Here is a 24,683-nt window from a genome sequence, read left to right on the forward strand (position 1 = left end):
TGGTTTTATTTCAGAGTAGATTTTTCATTCTTTTTACCAATCACCCTTCTAAGGACTACGGCAACTGGCAAGGAGATTGCATGATATCAATTTAAACCAGATACATATCGATGTATTCAATCTAATGTGCGTTCTATTTAGGTAGATGTGTGTAGCGGCAAGGTATCTACTCAGTACTTGATATTTGAAGTGCTTGGCCAGGAATCTCGATCAAGTAGTAGATACCGTGACACCATAGCCATGTTCACATACTTAAGTACTCAGTTAGTAGTATGTATAGGTACCTATAGCCCTGGAGGGTTACCTACATGATTACCTACTAGTGGAAGAGAAGGCTACCTGCTATATAGTTAGATATAGCTAACTAGTAACCATACTATAGATATCTATCTTAAAATAAGAGATAGCTAAAGTGAGAGATATTGAGGAAAACTGAAAACCCACTACAACCTAAGTGGGAAAGAGGTCTACTACCACATCCTAGTAATATGGAGTAATAAGACTCTGATCTCCTTGGAACTCCTGTTCGATTCGAGATCCAGCCTCACCAGGTAATCAGCACCAATCAAGCGACCAACCTCAATCAAATACGGCTGTAGAAAGGATAAGAATCTATCCTTTCATCATTTAGTCCAGACCTCTCAGTAATCCTTAGGGTGAAATCCATATCGTTTCCAATTTTGTTCAATCCACCAATTCGACACATAAGCAGCGTCGTAAAGCCAATGCAAGACCTTCTCGCCATAACGTTTACGAATTACCACAGCCAAATCCGCAAGATCGAACCTAACAACAGGCTCCAATTCCTGAGGATCGGTACTCAGATCTGAGAATCGCCATTCCACATCGTTCACGAGCGGGATAACCAGTCTGAATTGTGGTTTTGCTGCAGAGCGAACAGCGAGCCATGATCCACCTGTATTCATAACTGTAAATTGCCAGTCCTGTATACCGTCTTGCTCTTGGATAAGTGGACGGATAAGGGATTGTCCCTCATACAAAGAAGGATGTCCTTCGCTGCTTTGGTTGAGTCCGATGGGATAGATTTCGATTAAATGAGGAGATCTAGGATTGATGGGACGATCTGATTGCTGAGTACTGGAGCAGATATCTCAAGAGCTGGAAGTTGAGGGTGTGCGAGGACGATTGGAACGGCGAAACTGCCGACATGCGGATTATCGTATGGAGTGATACCGCCATCATTAGGTAGTGAGAGACCGTGGTCTCCTGCCATAACGAATAGAGTCTCATTTGCAACACCTTTCTCTTCGAGAATATCAATGATCTCAGTGAGCCATTTATCTTGAAAGCCCACAGCATTGAGATACTTGTTTAAATCGTTATTATGTCTGTTTTCCGAGCCGAGGATTCTCTCATAGGTTTTGTTTGGTAGACCCCAAGGGTGGTGTGTGGTGCCGGTGAGATGGGCTAAGAAAAGACGCTCGTGCTTACGTTCGGCGTCATCGATAGCGTCGCGGATGTACTCGTGCAACTCAGTATCAGTATATCCATAGTAGTTGACTTCTTCCGATGATCTCCTTGGTTTTCATGTCATGGAATCCCAAAGCTGGAGTTAATTTGCTCTGGTCATCGTAGCGATCGGTGACGGATTGCATGTAGATCGAGTGCCAGGGCCATTTGGTGAAATTATCGGTTCCCGATGCATTGGAAGCAATGTCCGGTTGTTGGTTCAACATTTCGAAAACATGAGGTAGACATGGATTATAGATATGATGCTCCCACTCGAGATTGAAGTCCGCGACCAGCAGTGCCACCCCACACAATGTACCAGTGAGACTCTTTAGAGTGTAAGTCGAGGTTGTGTAGGCGTCTTTAGCACTAAGCCCGCCATATGTCTTGCGTTCCGCACGGAGAGAGTCATTGTAGGAGAAACCCGAGTCGAACCCGGTCAAGAATTCGGCGGTTCGGGTTAGTTTGAGATGAGCCGCTCGATAACCTGAGAAATCTTGTCATTGCCATACGTTTCTGCAATGCGGTCATACAAGAAAGAGTCCTTTCGCAAGGGGAAGGTATCCGCACGCGCGCTTTCAAGCTTCAATAGAACCATCTGTTTGATCTTCACACTTCCGTCGTCCAGAACGCCGCGGATAGACTCCAGAACTGGATGTTGCAAATTGGAGATATGCAATGGGTTCTTCAGTGGACTATAATGCAGAGGGTCTTTATCCTTGTGCATGACCTTCCAATCTTCGAATCCCGCACCAGGGTGTTTGGGCATCCAATTCCATGATGTTGGCGAATGCAATGACGTATTGGAATCAAGATAGTTATACTGGAGGGAAGGTAGACTCCTGAGATCCACAGGGGAATCCCGGTGGCCTCCTTCGAAGGAAGCCAAAGGTAATGTTCCAGATAGATATAGATAGACTGTATCCGAGGGTCTGAGACAGCGCAGAGTTACTGCCAAGGAGACAAACGCAAGGACGAAAACACGCGGAATCCAACGGTCCGTCGTGCGTCTATTCTCCGAGATGGAGTTCAAGTTAGAATGACCAGGGGGAGTAAGTAGGTAATCCCCTTCCTCGTCCTCATCGCCAGACTCATCTAGATAATCATCATGTAGATGATTCTGTTCATAAAGTCGAGGATCCGGTAATTTCTGTGATTGTTTCAAGCCATGTAACCAGGGTTCAACATGTGGATGGAGTTGGGAAGTTCCCCATTGAAAGGGCCAAGCCAAGACATGTAAAACGCCACCACTAAATAAGTGGATGGGACGTGCCGTGAATAGAGCAGCAGCCACCAACAATGACTCTCCAATTAGAAACCCAGTTAATCCAGATAGTATTGTTCGAAGAGCTGCTGCGTCTCCTGTAAAGGTCTTGGCTTGTCTCCAATGAATCTCTGATCCAGTGAAGACATACACTGAAAAGTTGGCTGCAGCCATACCTGAGATAATTAAACTAGAAAATAATACAAAAGAGTTAGGAAATTAATGTTCTATGAGATAGCATACCTGAGACTCATTGATATGTTGAATATGAATCTCATTTAATAAGAAGCACGCGAGAAATTACCTAAATGGGATAACCAGAATGGCACTGAAAGCCATGAAGAATCCAGAGAGCCTCTGTACAAAGATGCGAAAGAGTAATAAGATAGCCACATCTTGAAAAAAGAATGACGGTCCCCAAAGAAGGAATTTTAGTGAATATAGGTGGGCGTAAAGATGAAGCAATTTTGCTCCGAATAAAGACAAAAACTTGAGAGCATAGAAATATCGACGAGAAAAGTCCCAAAAGACTGCGATAACCTCCAGGGTTCGAGTAGGAGACTGATAGATCTGAATGACCTGATGATGTATAAACCTCACCATACCGGTTGCCTTCATTTTGAGAAGGGCTTCCAGAACTTGAACTTCCACAATCGCATCGAGAATTCACAATTTCAAAAGAGATTTGGTGAACACAAGGAATTCAAGTTTGATGATGTGCTTTTGCCCAGGAATAAGGCAAGACACACGACCCTGAACCAAATCAGGGTCTTTTCTGTTCAAGAAGTGGAAACGCTCATCCTTCATCCACATTGACCATCTCCCACTCGGACTTATCCACTTGGGGCCCGGTTTAGCCAAGATATTCCCCCCAAGTGCGCAACGAGGCTAAAGGATTGATGTGATGTAGGCTGTGTAATTCCATACTTAGAAGTTAGTAGCATCTGATTGGAAACTCGTCTCCACTCTCATCAGAGAGGATTCCTCGCCCCAGCCTGGTTCTTGATCTCTCTAATCCGTAGAAGGCATCAGGGATTTTTGATTCTCTTAGCCACAGGGGGGGCCAATTCCCCAAATCCTTTTTTCCCTCGGGCTTTTTTCGTTATTGGCATCATGTTGAGTAGATTTCTGGGCTGGATCCCCTTGTTGTTTGAGCCATTATCCGACTGGTACATTCCTCCAATCCAACCTCAAGCCCGTTTACGGCCCGAGAATCGACCATGGCACACAATCATCCATGGTGTATATGGCCATCCACCCGAGATCAATATTCATGATCGATCCGGGGAAGTGAGCTGGAGTTTCCGTCGGGAAGACGTCACCCAGGATCTACCGACAGGTCTGAAACGATGTCTGTATGCGAGCGCCAATGACGCAACGGAGATCAAGTACATGCGCAACGGGAGCAGTGTCGCTGCCGTATATAGCGATCTTGCTCTAGTCATCAACCACACGCCAGAAGATCCTGTAAATGATAAGAAAATCACATGGGCTATCTGTCGCGATAATGAGTTCCTTTGGAACGCTCATACCCTAGAACCCTTACCTAATGATTTGATCGCGGTCGGCACCACAGGCCAGCGACCCTGGGATGGTATCATGGTGTATAATGCTAGCATGGAGAATCCGCTCATGGATGACGCTCCCATATTGCAGAATATCACGGGTTTGCGCGCGATTCATGCGATGATCTGGGATGAGCAGGCACAGATGTTGTGGGCAACAGGTACTGATGCCGCGGCTGATGGATCAGATCCGGTTCCGGCCCATGGTACCATTCAGGGATATCCATTTGATGCGACGACGGGTAAACTGAGCGTGGATGAGCGGTATATCTATAAACTGCCCAACGCGTATGACATCGACACTGAATGGGGTAAAGGGTATTCATGGTGGGCAGGCCCCCATGACCTTGTCCCAGTGCCGAACCAGCGGAAGTTTTTGCTCTCGGAGGATCGAGGACTGCATGCCTTTGATATTGAGAAGGGGGAATTCTATGCTGAGTATGAAGATGTCATCGATGAGTTTATGCAGGGCTTTGAGGTCACGACGAATGATCGTCATGGTTATAATCGTACTGGTCAGTATGAAGAGCTGCCGCAGTCGGATTTGAAGAGCTTCAACCTCGCGCCGTATGGAAGCTTTATATATGTACAGTCTCTCTGGACCAAGTTCCGTGGGTTCCATATCAGTCTTGTAACGAATGGGAGACGACGCATGATTAGCTTGGGAGATGAGATCTATCGTGCTCGTTAGTTTGGTGATATTGATGGATGGCCCAAGCCGAAGTGATTGTTTCAAATGTCTGTTCGTGAATAAGTACACTCATGGATGACATCGGTCTGTTATTGTGGGGGATTCTGATGGAAGACTCCTTCGAGGTTTCTCGTCTCCCTTTTTTTATTTTTCTTTGAGATCAGTATGTATTTTTCATCATCGGTCATGTGTATTGATATTGCTCAAAGGGGCTGCCGAGGATTCCATATGAGGAATTGTGTTGTTGCTCTTCTCTCAATTCTCTCTCACTTTTCTCTCACTTCTACTCTTGAGATACATGAGAGGAACACACGAACACAACTAACTTCAGAGTGCACAAACTCGAATCCTTAAGCTGTTGCTGAAAGTTGAGAAATGTGGCAGCCTAAATTGTCGATCGATCACAAAGCCTCAACTCTTAACGCCTCATAATGCATAATGGGGCGAGCCCCTGTATTCACAGCCTTGTCTGCTTTTGACTCAGAACAAGCCTCCAGTCTATACGGAAGATAAAAGAAGAGCGTATCAGACACCAGGATCTCAGGGTTCTAGTGACCCACTTGATTCTTATTTCTGTTTGTGGAGAATCGAGATGCTCAGCCTCTGTGGATCTGGTGATGTTGGGAATGGGAGTCTCATTTCACCATGGCTGTGCTTCAGGCGGAATATTCCGGAGAGCAAAAGTGCACACGGATATTGGCATTTGGAAGCCTCGTCTCAAGTGCTATTTTGGGATATGTAATTATAATCTGGGTTACTCTGATCAAGTATATTTTGTAACATTCTTATTCATGGAAGTTGGATTCTGTGCAGCCTAGTGCGAATACGAACTAGTAATAGCGGCTACCAGTTGACGCCAAAGTCAGCAGATCAGTGTGGACACAGCAGTAATAGTACTGTTGCTAGTAAATCTACGGAGTATATCCTTTCTCATCTACTAAGACTCGACAATAATGATATGCTCCCATTTCAAAATTCAAGACCACTTTAAAATGATAGCTGATTCGGAAACTTGATTTTCGTGTCGCCATATGCAAGCCCAAGTTAAAATACCGACGGTGATTTCCGGCTCACTGTGGTTGACGTTTCAACCGGGCGCATATAACCCCAGCCCGTTGTATTTTATAGTGTTGTCTGATTGTTGTGATATTGTCTAATTTATGTGTCCTACTATGTAGCTACCTATATCTGGAGGACGATTGAGTTTGGGCTGAGAACTTGAAGTCAGCACTTGAGCAGTTGCAGAAAAGGTAACCTTTATCTCTACTAGTACCTAGTACTCATTCAAATTGATTGAAAATTGAAGGAGTAGTAACGTGCAGATGAGCGATTAGTATGATCTATATTGATCACTGTTGCAACAAAATTTGAATATTTGAGATAAAAAATGACTTTGATCTAGTGCTAGAGTGCCAGTGCCAGTCGTGGTCATGATATATTTACTAGCACCTACATGTAGGTAGTAGTAGATAACTTGAACAACATTTGGAATTGTAAGCCCGTCACGGTGGACTTCAACTTGAACTTGAACTTGAACCTAGGAAGATATCACTTGAGCCCTGGAGCCCCAGGTGCCTCAACATTTGAACTTGAAGTGCTGGAGGTGCCAGTGATAACTTGAAACTTGAATTCAAGTTGAAGAACCTTCAAGTTAGAACTTGAACTTGAAGTTGCCGTCAACTCTTTGAGGCTTTCAACCTTGGAAATCGCTCAAGATAGCCTTAGTAAAAAAATGACGTTCCTCCATGTCAAAAAAAATTGCTGGATTTGATGCGCTTGGATGCAGCAACATTGGCCCTGAGACCTAGGATTCCAGTTGACATTGTGGATCTGATTCTCCCACAAATCCCCGAAAGTACACTCGTCACTGAAATCCCAAGTATGATGCGCTGCAACAAAGACCACTCTTTGGAAATTGCAACATTAAACCTTCAAATCGACTTCTTATTTCTTGAAGTCGATAAATTAAATCCATACTTCTGGATGATGTTGGCAACCTGTGCTGGTGATTCTGTTCTCGACGAGCCTACCCAGGAAGAGAACAAAAGATACTTACAGCAAACCAAAGTTCCGCTTCGACGCAATGCTCCCTACTGGGTCAAGACTCCTGGAGCGATAGAGTTTCTTAAGGAGAAGCTTATGAATCAACCCTAGAAGAGCAGGAGAAATGGAAAACCTTTTTGAGGTTGCACAGGCATTGCTTCTCATATGCCTTAGGTGGCCAGATACCCCTTCAAACATTGTATCTGAGTTGAACTTCGGAATGCCAGTATGTTCAGCATTTTCATATGTAGCACTCGAAATCGCCAAACCTTCAAATGTTGGGAATTTTCCCGAGCTCGTTCTATCTTCATGATGTCAGTGTTTCCCCTTTTACTTTTCGAGCCTGAGCAGAATGCAATATGCCTGAGGTTGATACTACTTTCGAAGCCTCATCCGGATACAGAACGCGGCTCCATAAGTTCCGCTCTATCATCTGATAACCACTTCAGATATCTTTCACCGTAGTGCCATATCAAATGGCGAGTTCATTGGGCTTGGGATTAAACAAAATATTGGCAACTCTGGAGCAGAGAAATAAAGTAACTAGTCATTTTCTCACTATATTCCACCTGCCAAGTGCTTTGCCTTTCAACTTGAAGGTTTCTCAACATATTCAGCTTCAAGTGCTCACTACATATCTCTGAGTCAGGATATCCAACTTCAAGTTGAACTCTGTTACCTGACGATGTCAGATTATCTACTAGTACTAGTAGATTGAAGAATTTACTCCCTCTTTCCAGGTTCTCGCCCTTACGCCCGGGTAATCATCCAGGGCTAGGGCTCCGTAGAACCCCCGTACCCGGGACCAGGGAGGCTGAAAGAGACACCCAATAGTAAGCCGTAAGTCAACCAACCAACCATCTGATAGTAAACATGTACCCTCATCCAAAACCTGTTAATCGTACCACGAAAGCCAAAGAAAAAAAAGTGGTTCTCGGAGCCGACAAGTTCTAGATCTACCAAGCTGACATCAACCATCCATGGTTGAGACAGGCAAAGCCATGTCGATCTTGATCTTACCTTGGACCAGAGATTCTGACCCATCACAAACGGCCGTTAAATCCAACGCGTGGTTCATCCCTTTCCCCGGAGGCGTGATCAGTCGCGTAAGCACAAAGAAAGGAAAAACAACTCAGCCAACTACGTATGCGTTGCTAGGGTGGATAGACCCCTCATTTTCCCTTAAGTTTCCGATAAGAACAAATGGGCATTCGGTGTACTAGGATGATTTTGTGAGGATGAAAGCCGATTGGGTACAAGTGAAAATTGCGTGGCCAGTGAAATGGGCTGGGAAATACGAAAGGTCTAGAGTATGTAAAGCGGGATAGAAGGAAAGGCAAAAAGAGGCAAGAAAGGGAGGAGTGTGAATGGTGGGGTGAGCCAGCCCCCGGGTGATGATGCATGGCGTTTTTAATGTCTCGGGGCCATGCGCTTTCATGTTGCAGGTATTGGCGGGGAGATACTTGATATGTTGTGGGGTTGGGTTTTTGTACATGTGGTGTAGAATGGGTGGTGCGACTGCCCTGCAATGTACATGGGTGTACATGTACGAGGACTATTATAGATGTGAGTACATTTTCAAGTTCTCTTCACTTTCAAATGTTTCTATTTGTCTATATTCAGGGATACTTCCAAGGAAATTCCGACTTAAACAGAGTACTATGTACTAAAGTATTAGTTCGCGTGGTGATGTTCTCGAAGGCGAAGATCTCCGCGTTCCATGGTTGCCACCACTTTTAGTGGCAAAGTTATCCGGGTCTAAATCATCAAAGAAAAAGTGGTGATGATATTCTTTGCATATATTTGAATGATGTCGTTAATGTGTTTATTTTGTGGGGCAATCAATCTACATATGAAAATAAGATGAAAATAGGAGTCATGATTCGTCTTGAAGGGTGTCGCCCCCTTGGCAGCTAGCATACCACGCCTCATGCAGGGCCGATGATCGACTAAGACGGAAAAATGAGGACATATCGGAAGTAGACTCTAAGCTATGCAGTAAACTAGTAAATTATTGATGGAGAAGCATAGAACTGGTAAGATCCTAGATAGCGGTGAGAGGTCCAAAATGCTCGGAAAGCGGTTCAGCTGCATTGCCAATCCTGGGGTACAGCAGTTGATGTGATGCGTCGTGCAGATCAGGTGATTCTCACCGCAGGTTGACTGATCTGATGGTCTGTTTTCATTATATTGATTTTTTTTCTGTTGTGTTCAGTTTCAAGGGTTTTTTGGAATATCTTTTTTTTTTTTGAATCCGGTTAGGGTCGGGAAGGAAGATCCAAAAAAAGGGGGGGCAGGGAAAGGCAGATTTTCCCCCCAGCCCTCTCCTCTTCTCCCTGACTCTTTCTGACACAAGAGTTAGGCGCCTTGGGTGTCACACAGACTAGCTGGGTGCCGTCGGCCCCCGAACTCACCACGTTGGCCAATCACTTGGCAACTGGAGTCACAAGTTTGCCCAGGGTCTGAAGGTCCGTGCAACGAAAGCAGCCAAAGCATTCGGGAAAGAAGATCCACTCGTTCTCGAATGTACCGAAGGTCGGAGGATCTGATTGGCCGGAAGACCCCCCTCCTGCATCGCCTCACTTTTTGTTGGTGGTCGGTGCATCTGAGAGACCTTGCACGGACGAATAAAGTTGAAGTCTTGGAGGGTCAGAGATTAGGGGGATGCGGTGGGTGCTTCAGAGTTCAAAAAAAGAACCCCAAACCAAAAAAAAAAAAACACGAATCCAGAATCCTGGTCCTTCAAGTGAAACGAAACACGGAACACGGTTGAGGGGAAACATTTGCCAACAAGTTTTTTTTTTTTAGTCAGTGGGGCAACTTCTTGTGTGCATTGTGTTATGGAGATTTTCAATAGGTATCCATGTGGGAACGGGATGAGAAGTGGAGGGGATGAAGTGGCGGAGAGGTCTCGAATCATTGCCACTGGGTCAAAGTTATGGGGCAAAAGTAAAAACAACAAGATAATATTAACCAATAAGATGAGATAGTAGGATGCAGCAGTTAATGCAGTGGCGTATGCAAGTTGAAAGTGGATGAGAAGAATGATTGGAAGGGAAGAAGGAACTACTTGACACTAGTGTAGGCTGCACACCGCTTCCTGCTGGAGCCACGGTGGCCTGGCCTTGTTACTATTACAAGTTACAAGTAATAAGTAATACTGTACATTAGTACTTAATACTCCACTCCACTTTATTGTCCACATGGGACTCGACGCATCATCGATTATTTTTATCGCCCCCCCTGATAAACATTACTTCTTATTTCCCTCTTCTCCCCTTATACATTCCTTTTTATTTTTTTGTGCTTTTGTTATTTGGAAAAAAAAAATCTCTGTTTTGTTCTTTTCTATCTGATACTCTTGGAACTTTTTTCTCTCTCTCTCTCTCTCTCTATCTCTCCCGGATCTAATACCGTGGAATGGATTCCTGATTCGCCCCGATCTAATTTGGAGACAACGCCCCCCGGATACACTGCCACTGGATTACATCTGGATTTTTATATTTACGCCAACTCTCCCTTTATCCTAAGGATCAGAGATCAAGGACTTTATATATATATTACTATTCCCTTCGGATTCTTCGACACGACTACTTGAACCTTGGACTTCCTACTCCCAATCCCCCTCATTATACCTAGTATATCTCTCACAAGGTTCACTCTACTATACCATGTATCCGGCCATACTTCCAACTCCACCACCATCTCCCATTCCCCGGTGTTATGCTCCCGAGGACCGTTTAGGATTTATCTTGGCCAACCGTTTAGAACTCACTGGAATCTTAGGCGTCGGTGCCTATGGAGTCGTCTATACTGCCGTGGATATTCATACCAACGTTTCATATGCCGTGAAGGCATTAAACAAGTCTGGGCTGGATCCCCGACAACTCAAGTATCAACAACGGGAGATCCGCCTCCATCATTTGGCCAGTCAACACCCTAATGTCGTCTCCCTGGTTCGCATTATGGATTCCGTCGATTGTACCTACGTCGTTATGGAATATTGCCCGGAAGGTGATCTCTTTTCCAGTATCACCGATAAAGGCAACTTCGTCACCAATGACCCCTTGGTTAAGCGTGTCTTCTTGCAACTTCTGGATGCCGTACAATACTGCCACTCTCTCGGGATTTACCACCGGGATCTCAAGCCCGAAAATGTTCTGGTCACCGACCAAGGCATGACCGTCAAACTTGCCGACTTTGGCTTGGCCACCGAAGAATACTTTACCTCGGATTTCGGTTGCGGTTCCACTTTTTACATGTCGCCTGGTAAGTTTTCTTTTGTATAAAACTACGAAGCCAGATGGGAATGACGATATACTATCTACTTCTCTGTTTCCCACCCCGGATCGCCTAACCTAATCTTATCCACACAGAATGTCAACAGACCAACCCTCAACCCATGTCCTGTTACGCCTCTGCCGCCAATGACGTTTGGAGCCTGGGGGTGATGCTAGTCAATCTAACATGCGGTCGCAATCCATGGAAGCGGGCCTCCATGGAAGATTCCACTTTCCGGGCATACCTTAAGGATCCTTTCTTCCTCAAGTCAATCTTGCCCCTTTCCACGGAAATGGTTTGCATTCTCAGCCGCGTCTTCGAGCGTGACCCTTCCAAGAGGATCACTATCCCGGAGTTACGCCAACTGATCGTGGAGTGCCCTCGCTTTACCGAACCCTCTGTGGCTTCCTGGGTGCCGGACCAAATTCCGCAGGCCGACTACTTCGTTCATCCCCAGATGCCTTTCATTCCCGTAGAACCCTTACATGCCCAGCCATCTGGGTCATCGTCGGATTCTTCGCACTACTCGGATTTCTCCGATTCAGCTATCTCAGACACTTCGGCCCTCACCGAGGATTATACCGACTACGATTGCATGTCGCCTGTTGTCTCGGAACAGGTGCCGGACTGCAAAGTGGTCTTCCCTTCGTCTCTCTGCGTGGATCACTCTATCCCCGCGGATATCTTCCCTGGACCTCCTATTCCGGTCTGTTAGGTTACCTTCAGACCATATACACCCTTTCCCCTTTAACGCGACTACACGATATACACGCAATTTTATCTTACCATTGATTCCCTGGGCGCCTGGAGTTTCTTTTTGATCATCAGTGACTCCAATCTTCTGGTTTCCATGGATTTCGAAACAAAAAAACAAAAGCTATTACTCACAGATCGGGTCAAGGCCGTTGCTTTGGAGACTCGACTGTTGCTTTCCCCTGGATTTCTTCCTTTCTGGACATATCTACATTTTTTCCTGGATTTTTTGTCAATCTTCCCTGGTTCAGCGATCGTGAACATACTTGCATTTTCCACTGGATTTCCACGCGATCTTTCCGCAGGCCATTGGATTCTTTCCACGGATGATTCGACCCATACTTCTACTGTTTTAATACTCAACATACCCGGAGGCGAACCTCTATTTCCTGAGGTTCTTGGTTTTTTTTTTCTGTTTTTCTTTTGCTTTTATTGAAAATACCTAAGCATATATCTGGGTGGCACGAGTGAAGAAATTGCTCTATTACGGGCGGACATTATTGCTTTATTTTGGGGCAGGTCGTTTTGAGGCGTTGAGACTTGGATCTTCTCTATGATTTTTATTGGATTGATTCCAAATCATATTTGTTTTATTTCTGGGAAAGATTCATGTTGATCTATTTTTGTGTTGATGAAGTTATGGGTGGTTGATATTGGCTTATTTTATTCTACATCTTTGCATAGACTCCCGGCATGGTTTGGCTTGGACTGGTTTTGTTTTTTATGGGAAAGCATTTGAGCTTTGTTTTTTTAACGATATGATACCTCGGACAATGGACCTCGGGAGCGATAATTGATTATACATCTCACATAAAGTTACTTGAACCCTACACCTCTTCTACCTTTACTCCTTTACAGTCCTATGATTCCTCTCCTCACCTTTACTGGAACTCGAATTTCTTGGTCCAGTCTGACCACCCCGTGCAACGTTGCTCTTAATACACCAAGGCATCAAGAAGGCTCCGGCTATGCGGGTCCTCTCATGTGGATAGTTCAGATGTCGTACTACCGTGAGACCCCATTGCTGCCCAAGTGAGACGTGAGGCGTGAACGCTGGAGCACCAACCCGAGAGGGATGGGCGAGGCATTCTTTCCACGCCATTTTTCCCCTTGTCTCTCGCATACTGGATCTGGCGGCAGCTTGCTGCGGTTGGCTGATTTGCCACCAGATTAGCCTTTTAGCGCCCAGGTCGTTGGAAAGAACCTACTGCATAATTAATGTTGTGGAACAAGCCACGTAAGAGTAACGTCTTTTGCTTGAGCTCTTACTTACATACTAGGTTGAGCTACCAAAAATTTATTCTAAGCTTGTTCTCTATGATTAACATTGAATATCGAGCTTGGCTCATTGGAAAGTACTAGTCACAATGTTTGTTCAATTCCAATGTGGCATTCTTATTCTCCAGCCATCTTTACTACATGTACTTGGGTACAAAAGATCCAGCCTTCAGGGCTCCACTTGATTTACATCTGCCAGTTGGCGATGGAGCTCCATTTGAGTACCCGTACAGGTGCAGAAAACTCAATTCTTTCAAACTACATACTAAGAATACTATTCTTAATCAATTGTTATTTTAAATAATAATCCAAAATGGCACATATGTATGTAGGAATCTAGAAATAGAAATAGGAATACCAGTGGGTCATATTTACTACCAATTAAGTAAAAGAACCACATTCTTAAGAGTCATGAATGGCTTCTCGACATATGACCACGTATCCAGATACTGCAGCCCTGAATCATAAGTTGCAGCAATAGTCGAGACCATTATCCATAGTGAGGCAAATATATCACTGGTGGCTATATGCGGTCAGCCACGCGTACGAGTCTCGACCCAAGCGGGTCCATAAGAGACATCTGGATCATCCAGTCTCCACTGGGCACCAAGCCCCCATAATAACTCCAACAATAAGCCCTGCTATGTACCCTGACGCGGCAGACACTAGTAGCATCGCCAATTGATGCTCCAGTCCCACCAGCCCCATAAGCCTGACCGAGTCGGGCTTGCGTGATCATCTCGGTATGAGTTGCTCCACTTCAAACATTCAATTTTGGGTTGCTAGTGTTTGTATAGATATTCCCAGATTGGTATATGCGTACGTATGGAGTACCTAGACTTATTTAATCCGAAACATAAGAGTGTCGAGGCAGCAAGCTTGAGAATTGGAGTCGGAGTCTAGAATAGATCTACAGACCGATTTGAAACTGTTGCTGTGGAGATGCGTAGATCAGAGATCTCATGGGAATGAAATGAGCGCAATATTCGGTCTAGACGGTAAATACTAAAAGTGAGTATCGGTTGTTCTCTTTTTGCCAAGGCTAGGCTGGATTGGATGCCAGTTGTGAATCATTGTCTTGGGATGATATTTTGGACGATATAAGCACGAACTCGAAATTTGGATTTGGTTCCTCTGATATTTGAGGATAGGAGTTCATGGGATCAAATGTGGCAGATGAAATGGGATAAATTTACATGAATTCCATTCAAGTTGATGAGCTTTAGGGCACTTGAGATTGTCCAACAACATCACCAGAGACTTGAAATAAAAGTACCAGTTGACTCCTGCCCAGGTGGTACTTAGTTGTAGTATCAGCATTATGTCTATCTTGACCAATACAAATATAAGCCCATCGATCATGCTTTGATTCTTCTAATTCCATTTAATATCATATTCAAGGCCTCAATATTAGTAGCACTCCTTTTTACAGGACAAAAAACCTAAACATTGAATAGCCAGGCCTAAGCCTACTCAAGACTGTATAGTACAAGTAATAATGTTATTGCACTTGGCAATGATGCATCTCAAACATTTGACGAGTTACGTAGTGAATTCTCCAAGTCTTTCCTCGGAGTCTTTGTAAGATGAACTTGAACTCGATAACTTTAGCGACTGGGACTAACCCAACATTGGAAGAGGATATCTGTATGGTCTCGCCTATAAGATTCTTATCAGAATCTGCTCTTCCAAGTGAAAAGCTAGTAGAGTCGATCAACTGGTGGCACAACAATGTAATCAACTTGAAGTTCCACCTCACATGTGTAACTGTAAATGCGACGATTCTTTCTTTTGTTCTTTAAGATTATGTGGGTGATTTCATGAAGCAGTACGTGCAGGGAGGTCTCTCAGATAAGCGATCTGATAAAAGAAACGAGGTAATGGTTAATTCAAACCAATGATTAGAAAAATATGATGACTGTATCTTCTCATTTCATTTGAGACTACGCCAGGTAATTCATACTTGCTAATTTCGAAGTCACTAGTACTGGTATATTCGTTGCAGAATTGAACGTCAATAAATTTACATGTTCCGTCCACCAGTGACCCGAATAGTCTCTCCATTAACATAGGAGAAGTATGGACTAGCCACTCCGAGAATCGACCGTGCCGCTTCTTCAGGGCTTGCAGGTCTCCGCAGTGGGATATCCGGATAACTCTCGGTCTTAGCCTGATCATCCGTGCCCTTCTTGCCAGCAAGTTGTTTACCAGGAATACCCAGCGCGACCTTAGTACCATCAGGAGTGGTGATAAAAGCACCTTCTTCCTTGGCGGCTGTAAGACGGGTTGTTACAAAGCCAAAGGCGATAGTATTGGAGCGCACACCAAAGGCTGGACCCCATTCTTTGGCAATTGTACGAGTAAGACCGACGACGCCGGCTTTGGCAACTGCATAATTGGCTTGGCCGCTTTTTTGTGAAGTGAATTAGCCGAGATGTCTTTTATCAAAAACGAATGTCGAAAATAGGAAGAAAAGACGGGTACGAAGGGAGATGACTCGAGAACTGGAACTTGAACTTACGCATTACCGTGGATTCCGCTCGTGCTGCTGATATTGATAACAACCCGCGGCTCCTGGTCCTTGACCCGGAAATACGGTGCGGCCTCTCGCACCAGCCGGAAGGGCGCAGTGTTGTGCACTGCAAGCATGGTATCCCATTGCTTATCGGTCATCTAGAAGTCAATCCAAGGATATCCTCGTTAGCTCTACATATACCTAGCTAGGACAGCGGGGAAAATTGAATACAGATCCAAGATCATAACACGAGTGACAAAGAATCATGAATGTAGACAATTAAATACACCCGCGACCCTTGGGGGACTAAGAGACGGGCACTCACCTTGTGAATTACACCGTCCCAGGTGAAACCGGCATTGTTAACAATAATATGAATTTTGCCACCACCGAATTCGGCTGCGCGCTTCACAAGCTCCTTGATGTAGTCGTTGTCGAGTACATCGCCGACGACTGCCAGGGCGCGGTTCGGCTCGGCAGCATTGATGGCGTCGGCGACCGCGTTGGCCTTTTCTGTTTTGGGGTATTAGCGGTATAATTCGGGATAGAAATTACGCTGAAGAGGTCTGACAGAATGAGACTGGTTGATACTTACTAGCATCGATATCTGCAACTATCACCTTTGCACCTTCATTGGCAAAAAGCCGAGCGGCCTCGGCGCCGATACCTTGACCTGCACCAGTGATGATGGCCACTTGACCAGCAAGAAGACCGGCTGGGTAGTTGAGGTGCTTGTTCACCTGATTGAGACGATCGGAAGGTGCCATTATGATCTGGTTGGGATAAGATGAGGGGAACGTTGGGGTCTTATACAAGTTCGGAGATGGAAGTGCCGAGGCTCGCCGCGGACCGAGAGTGTGGGGTTGCTACTAAAGCAAACTAGGACGACAAACATTTGAACTACACAGCATACGATACTAATGGAGATTAGTAGCACTCGAGATTAATTTATATAGCCGATTTATTATTCAAGCTTAGCCGGTCCAAGTTTACTATTGCTAAGAAATCCTATCTACTACACAGAAGATCCTGCCCCGTAAAATACAACTTTGCAGGGATTGAAACTTGAACGTCGAAAGGCATCAAACAAGGAGAAAAATGCTGCAAAAAATCCACACCCATCCATAACCCCGTATACACAGTTTGGATTTCAAAGAGACTCATCTCGCGTCATGTATTTGGATCCACAGATACAATCATTCGAGGAGACGGATCGAAGAAATGCCTCCACTGTAGCTTCGTAACCAGCGATAATAGGTAGAAAGCAATTGCTTTCAGGACCCGAACTTAGTGTATCCGGATCTACATCTGGCAGCGTGGTTCCAAAGTGCTCTGGTGAAAGCCATGACTGGTTGGTCGAGTCTTCACTTTTCATACTTGGTTCCGAAGAGCCTTCGCCCAGAAGTTTGGGATTCTCGATATAAGCAGTATTGACAGCGTTTGTCAACATCGTCAACACGTCCCTGCACTGGAACAACAATCTCCGAATTAGAAAAAATCGGATCTTCCGATTATCCTCGAGACCGATCTCATAATATCCGTAGCGAATGTCGATTCCATGCTCCATGCGTGGAGCTCGTGAAGTGTCGCGTGAGATCCAATGTTCGAATAGCTGCAAAGTCAAATTGAGAACAGAGATAACAAGAAGCAAGTTGGCACTATCTTTGGTGCATTTGATGCACTGCATGAACACCTGACATGCGCAGAAAGTAGCCTTGATGGCTTGAAGGCTATGGTCAAATCGTAGAGGGATTGTTTCAGCAAGAAGATGATTCAGTCGGTTCATATAGAATAACTGTTTATCCACACACTCGCATGGTGCTGTTGAGTAAGGGGAAGAAATAGATCCTCCAAACGGTGGACTTGCCATTCCATCTATCAGGGGATCCGAGGGAAGGAATGTAGGCGTAACGGGCGTATGTGGATATCCCATACCAAGAGGCAATGCAGAACAAGAATCCATCAGATCAGTAAACGGGGAGCCATCAACTGCACCCAACTGTGAGGGGCATATGGGTGCATCTAGTCCGGCAGTACTACCAAAACTTCGCGGGCTTTCCCAAAGCGCTGGCGGGCCTGGTATCAAGCATATCTGAATCAACGTCTATGTCAGGATACTATCAGTGGAAAAGAGATGGAGTGATCTGAAAGAACTCACATCGTCATCCATCAGTGGATCTGCCATATGTCCTGTGTAGTTGGTAGGCATTCGAGGCTCTCTGTCTGTTAAAGGAGGTACGATACGATTCCCACGAAATCCACGGGGCGGCTTCTCCTCCTGTAACTGACCCAACTTGCGAAGCGTGGCACGATTTTTGCTACCTTTCGGTTTTCCAGATCGGTTCGCAAAGCCGTACTGACACTGCAGACCGTGTCGCAAACACCTAGTACAGACGTTTTTCCCAGACAGATTACATTTCACTTTGGATTGTCTGCAATTCTCACACGCAGTTCTCAGCTTTGGTGCATCCCCTCCAGTATAGGGACTACCATTGGTCTCGGCAAGCATAGAGGGCCAAAAATGTATGGAATATGGAAAGAGATCGAAGAGACTGGGATAGGGTCTCGTTTTGCTTTCGCGTTTTTTATTGTAGGGTGCAAGAATAAAGTGGTATCACAGAGGAAAGATCGACAATGCCGGGGGATCAATGCATAAAAAATTGGAGAAAGCGAGGACCTGAGAAAGGAACCTGGGGTTGGCGTGCAATATACAGTCCAATAAGGCACATCCAGTGTATCCGCTTCTTCTGACACCCAGTCTCCACTTTGCTCGTATATATAAAGCAAAAATCATGGAAACAAGCTCAAGCTTCATGAACCAAAAAAAAACCAGTCATAAAAGAATGTCACACTTCCATTCGGATTCCTATACCGACGGCAGCCGCAAAGAGGTCAGCCGCTGTGAAACCCAAGAATGCTTCCATCTGATCAACTTTACCTGGGATTGGCGACAGGCACTTGGAAAGTAAAAATAAAGGGGCTTCTGCTCCTCCCTCGAACCCCCCCACAGTGTCGGTGATCGGCCCAGATTGGGGACCGCATTTCTCAAGATAGCCGTTGCTCAATTGGAGCAATCGCTCGTGATCGATAAAAGCAAGAAAGCAAGTCCGGGACCTGGAACCCCCTAGGGGTCCTCAAGGTCACACACTCTGATGCAACATTGGTAATAGCCCATGGGGTTAAGTTTTTTTTTTTTTGTCTTTTTTTCTTTTCTTGATTTCCTGAATTATTTTTGTCAATTTTTTGTTGTCCATGGTTACTATTTTTTGAATTATTATTTCCCTCACTATTCCTGGGGAAAATGACGAATATCATCGATGACAAGGACTATTCTGGGGTGTCTGTTGTTGCCCAGGTCTGAATGAGCCACCAATGAAACCCATAGACAATTCTCTTCGACGGACAGGAGCACCATGTGAAAATCTCGATTTAATTTGACTCGGCTGACCGGATTGAGCCACTATCTTTGGTTCTTTTCTCTGTCAGAGCTTTCACCGCTTCGCTCTGACTGTGGTCATTGTTGCACATCACGAACCGGGTCATCGTCAGCAGGGACCTTCACCTTCGAAGACGACCATTCCCCTTCGCCACACGACTGCGTGAAATGTTTCATTTCATGCTACCTCCAAAATTGCCATGAGCATGTTGTCCAACCTCATCTTCTCCACTCTAATACCGCCAGAACTCAGCCGCGTGGAATCTGAATCTGACAAATTTCGGCAGTACCGCCGTGCCGATAATCAAAAGCTTTCAAAAGGCCTGTCAGATGGGCTATTGCTGCACAGACAACAAGCACGTGGAAGATCTGATGCGAGCTGCCAACAAGGTCAAATTGACCGGGCCGCAATCTCTCGGGTATCCGTGCAGCATAGATGGCAGCACCGAGGATGTATAAGAATCCCTGGAGTAAAAGCCAGCTAAGGCCAATCTGCTGTCGCATGCGCTCGAACCCAAAAAGAACAAGACCATGAACCACGGGGAAGACAGCCGACAGGCCCATCCCAACGAACATGGCAGCTCGGAATGGTCGCCAACGGGGGGGTTCGGAACCGTGGGAGAATTGAGACACCCACACACCCCAGCCCAATGCTGCAGATCATCGTCCAGTATCGATGCTGGAGCTCGGGCACACAATAGAATCCGTAGAAGACGCTGGGCACAAAGCTACCCACGATGAGTCCAACAATGCCAATATAGTCAAGTGCATTACCAATACGAGCCACGGCCGGTGAATGATTGGAGATTGTGTGGTATGTAGCAGACATTCCCAGGCAAAAAGCAGCACCAGAGAAAAAGCAGATGAACGCAGCAATATCAGAGGAATCTGCGGTTTGATAACGAGGTGTCAAAGCATTATACAGCTGATAGCTCGCAGGAATAGCCAATATGGACGGCAAAAGATGAGTGTAGATATTGACTGTCTCATTGTGAAAATAGCCCAATGATTGGAATGAGACCCAAAATGACGACGAGGCTGGGCGATATCCAGTATGAATGTGGTGATTATCGCGCTGCCAATGTGGTAGCTCATCCCAGTGTAGAAGTTTCTTCATTAGCTTTGGTGGTACTTCCAGAACTAAATTGGCCAGCTTAGTTGCTGGGCTGTCTGACTCTTCCCCCTGTACCGGTCGACGTTGGCGAGACATTATCACATGCAGAATCTAATGCAGGACGTGGTGTTTAGAACTTGGCGGATCAGCCACAAACCATGCACAGCATGTAAGCAGATCAGCTGTCACGAGATTGTTCTCGAAGAAAGTGTTGCAGAAAGAGAAGAAAATCCAAAGACACCAAGAAAAAAATGAAACAAAGAACTATAGAAAATGGAGTGTTGAGTAGTTGGGGTGAACCAAATCTACTGCGTCGTTGGGAACCTCGGTGCAAACAATGCAAAATGCCGGCCCACACTTGCATCAACCCCAGATCTGATACGGGTTCTATTTGCTCTATCATGTTCCCTCCATGCATTCCACTAAACCTGCCAGACCCCAAGGAAGCCGATTACGGCCCGTAGCCGATCCTCTCGAGAGGGTCGGCTTCATTTCCAAGGGTGATAAAACGTAAGATACATCGATAATCCATTTTTGGAACCCACTGACGCAATAGGTTGCAGACTACTGAACCAGAAAGCCCAGGAGGAGTACTACGATAAGATTGTTGAGCGATATTTACGTTTCTGTTCTGATCACCAAAAGGATTTGGATACTGCACACGCATCACTTCCTATGAGCTCATCTAATGATGCAACGTCGAACCCCCCTGCAGCCCAACCAACTTCCAAGACAACCCCCGCGGCGAAGGGTGTCCCCCCACCATCGGCGGAATTGTCCAAGCTGCTCCTTTCCCTCCGGAAGCTGCGAGAGGGTATTTTGGCTACCTCAGCAACAACTCTACCCGGATTCGCCCAACGAGTTCATTATTTCTCGATTCGACTGGCCATTCTCGCGCAGCATCCTCCGTCATATTTCCCTTCCCTAGAGCATTGTCTGAACAGACTACATTCCAAGTCCAACCCAATGCCCGATTTGGAAGTGAAAGACTTGGTTTCTTACTTGATTCTCGATTATGCTTGTCGGCAGGAGAATATGTTATTAGCCTTTGAGCTTCGCGCACGGGCGCGACGGGAGCACGCTTTTGAGTCGCAGGTTGTAGACCGCGTGTTGACAGCCTTGATGCATGACAACTGGGTGGTATTTTGGCAGGTACACAAAAGTGTAGACTCCTACATGCGCGCAGTCATGAACTGGGCGGCGGACCGAATGCGGAGACATGCCTTGAAGGCGGTGGGTAGTGCCTACCTCAGCGCTCATGTGGATTGGGTCGTGGGTGGCTGCACCGGCGATGATGTAAATTGGACGTGGGAGAAATTACTTCAAGAAGAAAATCTAGGCTGGCAGAAGGAGGGTGACAAGATCATTATCAAACGCCCTAGAATTCGACCACCGCCGAATCCAGAACCCACGAAAGCACAATAATGACGCAGCTGTACGTATTCGCATTTTTTGACTGGCGTTTTTGGTTTTTGGTTGGATCATGATGCATGGTGTTTGGGCTACCGACAGGGATAAAGATATTATTATTGGGTTGCATTCGTTCATCCATCCATGAGAGAATTTGGCATTCTCTGCACATTTGGCGTTTTACAAAAAAGAGTTGAATTCAAGGGACCCTTCAAGGCCATTCTTTTCATTTGTCTCATAGCTTGAAGTCTGTATTAGGGCGATCTATGTTTGTTTCTCCAGAAACGGGTTGACCCGCTAATGTAGCTGCCAGTTGCCCCTTCAATTGGCTTGCATTATCGGAGCAGAGCTCATAGACAGTTGAAAGGTTGAAAATGAGACTACCAAAGGAGTGATTCGCAGAGACCTGGGACTCCAGGAGTTGACGTGCCTGAGAGAATGGTAAGTTGGGATACACCAATTAAGCCCGTTGACATCATTTCTACATACCTCGTCCAGTTTTCCAGAGTAAAGCAGGCAGACTGCCATGTTCTGTGCCACCAGATCTTCATCGCTCCTGGTTTGGTCCTCATAAAGAACCCGCCACTGATCCACAGCGTCATTGTAACGACCATCGGACATGCTTAGCAAAGGCTGCAACAAGGCCGCCTCCTTTGACTCATAAGAGTCACCGAAGACTTGCTGTGCAGAATCGGCATCTCCAATTCTCAGAAAAAGGAGCGCTTTGCGCAGTTTGACAATATCTGTATCAGATTCCGAAAAACGTAAACTTTCGAGGGATCGTTTGGCAGCATCGAGGTCACCCATCTCAATGAGTGCATTGACACTGCGAATCCCTAGATCAGCCAATCGATCCTTCCAGATTTTTCTCTCGTTTTCATCAATCTCCTGGTTCATCATCTCCCTGCGTGCCTCTAATCCAATTTCATATAGTCCACCAATACTCCTGCGAGGGTCGCCGAATCCAATACTTTGAAGTCTCACAGCTAACACGCGCAATGGCCATGGAACTATGTGACGAAGATAGGGCTCGGGAACAGCGCCATCTTTCTGATCTGTTTCCGGTTTCTGATCTGGTTCCGGTGAATCGAAGTTTGATTCAATGAAGTAAAATGCAGAATGCAGATCTTCCAATGCTTTCGATTCTTGAGCCGCGAGAACAGTGTTTCCGGACAGTTCAAGACACGCGAGACGAGTGTAAAACAGCGAAAAGATTAATTTAATATCCGTAGATGTTATTAAAGAGGATGTCAATATTGAGCTGGCGAAGTGTGCAGCAACCAGGAAGCGACCTTGAGCAAGTAGCTTCTCGAGCGTGCCGAGAGATGCGGAGAGTGGTTCGCTGGGATCGAGGACAATGAATTCAGAGCGTAAAGGGGGCGGGATATCGGTATGGGATAGCGCATGAAAGATATTATGTCGAAGGAGGAATGAGAGATCCTTCCCTAGTGTTTCTGGTAGCTCATCGGGAGCTAATGGGTCCAATTCGTGAAAAGAAACCCCTAAGGTACCACTTTCGGGGTCTGTATTCAAGCTAAGCGATGTACGCAAGCTTTTCGGTCCAAGTGGGCTGTAAAAGGTATGAGATTGGGTCTCGCGTCTTCAAAAATTGAAAGTTTTTGCTCACTCATCTGGTGCATCTAGAGGGCCCCGAGTTGAGCTGCGGGGCCGTGAAGCTGGGACAATAGATCAGCGTTTGGCCCCAAAGCAACCTTGGAAGTCAATGGTGGGAATAAAAAATGCGCATACTTACACCGGGAAATATTGCGACTGTGTTTTGTCGGTGATGCCATCCTTGAAAGATAAACAAGTAAACAGAGATCCACGAGGGTCATGGCATCCGTGTCCGGGGAAGCTCGTGTGATAAGTTATCGGGCAAAACCGAAGGCGGTGGACATGTCCGGATCTGGCCAGAGTTGTTCGCGACACTGATCCTCCTCCAACAAGCTGTCTGGCCATTCGTTCCCTACTTTCTATTTTATTTCCGTTATTTGCTGAGTTTGTCCTGGAGACACCGACCCCGATTGCCTTTCTACATTCCCAAATTTCAAGATGGCTGCCACCAAAAACAAGTACTCGGTCATTTTGCCCACCTACAACGAACGGAGAAACCTCCCTATTATCATCTGGCTGCTCCAGAAGACTTTCAACGAGAAGTGCGCAACTTCTGGACACATATTTGGCACAGAGAATTTAGCTAATTACTTTCTTTCTTGTGAACAGCAAGTTAGACTGGGAGGTTATCATTGTTGACGATGGCTCCCCTGACGGCACCCTCGAAATCGCAAAGCAGCTCCAGAAGCTCTATGGTGCCGACCATATCGTCCTGAAACCGCGCGAAGGCAAGCTTGGTCTTGGAACCGCCTATGTGCATGGACTGGTACACACCACCGGCAACTTCGTCATCATCATGGACGCCGACTTCAGCCACCACCCCAAGTTCATTCCTGAGATGATTCGCATCCAGAAGGAGAGCGACGCCGATATTGTCACCGGTACTCGTTACGCCAATCGCGGAGATATTAAGGGTGGTGTTTACGGCTGGGATCTGTTCCGCAAGTTCACTTCGCGCACTGCGAACATGATTGCGGACGTTATGTTGATGCCCGGTGTTAGCGACTTGACTGGTAGCTTCCGTCTGTACAAGAAGCAGGTTCTTGAGAAGGTCATTATCAGCACCCAGAGCAAGGGCTACAGTTTCCAGATGGAGATGATGGTCCGTGCCAAGGCTATGGGCTACAAGGTGGAGGAGTGCCCCATCACCTTCGTCGACCGTCTCTATGGTGAAAGCAAGCTCGGAGGCTCCGAGATCGTGGAGTACCTCAAGGGCGTGCTTACTCTGTGGCTGAAGGTCTAAACTCAG

General features: G+C 45.9%; 11 protein-coding genes across 11 annotated transcripts; 5 read left to right on the forward strand and 6 right to left on the reverse strand.

Annotated features, from left to right (window-relative positions):
* Nucleotides 1-641: 641 nt before the first annotated feature.
* On the reverse strand, nt 642-1,697 carry N7483_001388 (uncharacterized protein; the record flags this gene model as incomplete). The annotated part of the gene is made up of 3 exons (XM_057084825.1): nt 642-992; nt 1,082-1,428; nt 1,523-1,697. 3 exons carry the CDS (start codon nt 1,695-1,697, stop codon nt 642-644), a joined length of 873 nt encoding a protein of 290 aa, XP_056950974.1.
* Nucleotides 1,698-1,930: 233 nt separating this feature from the next.
* N7483_001389 (Alkaline phosphatase-like alpha/beta/alpha) lies at nt 1,931-2,908 on the reverse strand (the record flags this gene model as incomplete). The annotated part of the gene is made up of 1 exon (XM_057084826.1): nt 1,931-2,908. The coding sequence occupies one exon, from the start codon at nt 2,906-2,908 to the stop codon at nt 1,931-1,933; it is 978 nt and encodes a 325-aa protein (XP_056950975.1).
* Nucleotides 2,909-3,847: 939 nt separating this feature from the next.
* N7483_001390 (uncharacterized protein) lies at nt 3,848-4,990 on the forward strand (the record flags this gene model as incomplete). The annotated part of the gene is made up of 1 exon (XM_057084827.1): nt 3,848-4,990. One exon carries the CDS (start codon nt 3,848-3,850, stop codon nt 4,988-4,990), a length of 1,143 nt encoding a protein of 380 aa, XP_056950976.1.
* Nucleotides 4,991-6,760: 1,770 nt separating this feature from the next.
* Nucleotides 6,761-7,144, forward strand: N7483_001391 (uncharacterized protein; the record flags this gene model as incomplete). The annotated part of the gene is made up of 1 exon (XM_057084828.1): nt 6,761-7,144. One exon carries the CDS (start codon nt 6,761-6,763, stop codon nt 7,142-7,144), a length of 384 nt encoding a protein of 127 aa, XP_056950977.1.
* Nucleotides 7,145-10,704: 3,560 nt separating this feature from the next.
* N7483_001392 (serine/threonine-protein kinase) lies at nt 10,705-12,029 on the forward strand (the record flags this gene model as incomplete). The annotated part of the gene is made up of 2 exons (XM_057084829.1): nt 10,705-11,302; nt 11,410-12,029. The coding sequence occupies 2 exons, from the start codon at nt 10,705-10,707 to the stop codon at nt 12,027-12,029; spliced, it is 1,218 nt and encodes a 405-aa protein (XP_056950978.1).
* A 3,339-nt stretch (nt 12,030-15,368) lies between these two features.
* On the reverse strand, nt 15,369-16,627 carry N7483_001393 (SDR family NAD(P)-dependent oxidoreductase; the record flags this gene model as incomplete). Its single annotated transcript, XM_057084830.1, has 4 exons — nt 15,369-15,753; nt 15,867-16,018; nt 16,186-16,373; nt 16,456-16,627. 4 exons carry the CDS (start codon nt 16,625-16,627, stop codon nt 15,369-15,371), a joined length of 897 nt encoding a protein of 298 aa, XP_056950979.1.
* Nucleotides 16,628-17,010: 383 nt separating this feature from the next.
* N7483_001394 (Zn(II)2Cys6 transcription factor domain-containing protein) lies at nt 17,011-18,369 on the reverse strand (the record flags this gene model as incomplete). Its single annotated transcript, XM_057084831.1, has 2 exons — nt 17,011-17,964; nt 18,019-18,369. 2 exons carry the CDS (start codon nt 18,367-18,369, stop codon nt 17,011-17,013), a joined length of 1,305 nt encoding a protein of 434 aa, XP_056950980.1.
* Nucleotides 18,370-19,545: 1,176 nt separating this feature from the next.
* On the reverse strand, nt 19,546-20,506 carry N7483_001395 (hemolysin III family protein; the record flags this gene model as incomplete). Its single annotated transcript, XM_057084832.1, has 2 exons — nt 19,546-19,949; nt 19,993-20,506. 2 exons carry the CDS (start codon nt 20,504-20,506, stop codon nt 19,546-19,548), a joined length of 918 nt encoding a protein of 305 aa, XP_056950981.1.
* Nucleotides 20,507-20,822: 316 nt separating this feature from the next.
* N7483_001396 (uncharacterized protein) lies at nt 20,823-21,835 on the forward strand (the record flags this gene model as incomplete). Its single annotated transcript, XM_057084833.1, has 2 exons — nt 20,823-20,920; nt 20,974-21,835. 2 exons carry the CDS (start codon nt 20,823-20,825, stop codon nt 21,833-21,835), a joined length of 960 nt encoding a protein of 319 aa, XP_056950982.1.
* A 220-nt stretch (nt 21,836-22,055) lies between these two features.
* N7483_001397 (uncharacterized protein) lies at nt 22,056-23,613 on the reverse strand (the record flags this gene model as incomplete). Its single annotated transcript, XM_057084834.1, has 4 exons — nt 22,056-22,250; nt 22,310-23,390; nt 23,448-23,496; nt 23,574-23,613. The coding sequence occupies 4 exons, from the start codon at nt 23,611-23,613 to the stop codon at nt 22,056-22,058; spliced, it is 1,365 nt and encodes a 454-aa protein (XP_056950983.1).
* A 259-nt stretch (nt 23,614-23,872) lies between these two features.
* On the forward strand, nt 23,873-24,677 carry N7483_001398 (dolichyl-phosphate beta-D-mannosyltransferase; the record flags this gene model as incomplete). The annotated part of the gene is made up of 2 exons (XM_057084835.1): nt 23,873-23,976; nt 24,044-24,677. 2 exons carry the CDS (start codon nt 23,873-23,875, stop codon nt 24,675-24,677), a joined length of 738 nt encoding a protein of 245 aa, XP_056950984.1.
* Between the last annotated feature and the right edge of the window lie 6 nt (nt 24,678-24,683).

This window comes from Penicillium malachiteum (assembly GCF_028827825.1).
Source record: "Penicillium malachiteum strain IBT 17515 chromosome Unknown utg000001l:1.0-8184562.0:1.0-8186909.0, whole genome shotgun sequence".
NCBI classification, from domain to species: domain Eukaryota; kingdom Fungi; phylum Ascomycota; class Eurotiomycetes; order Eurotiales; family Aspergillaceae; genus Penicillium; species Penicillium malachiteum.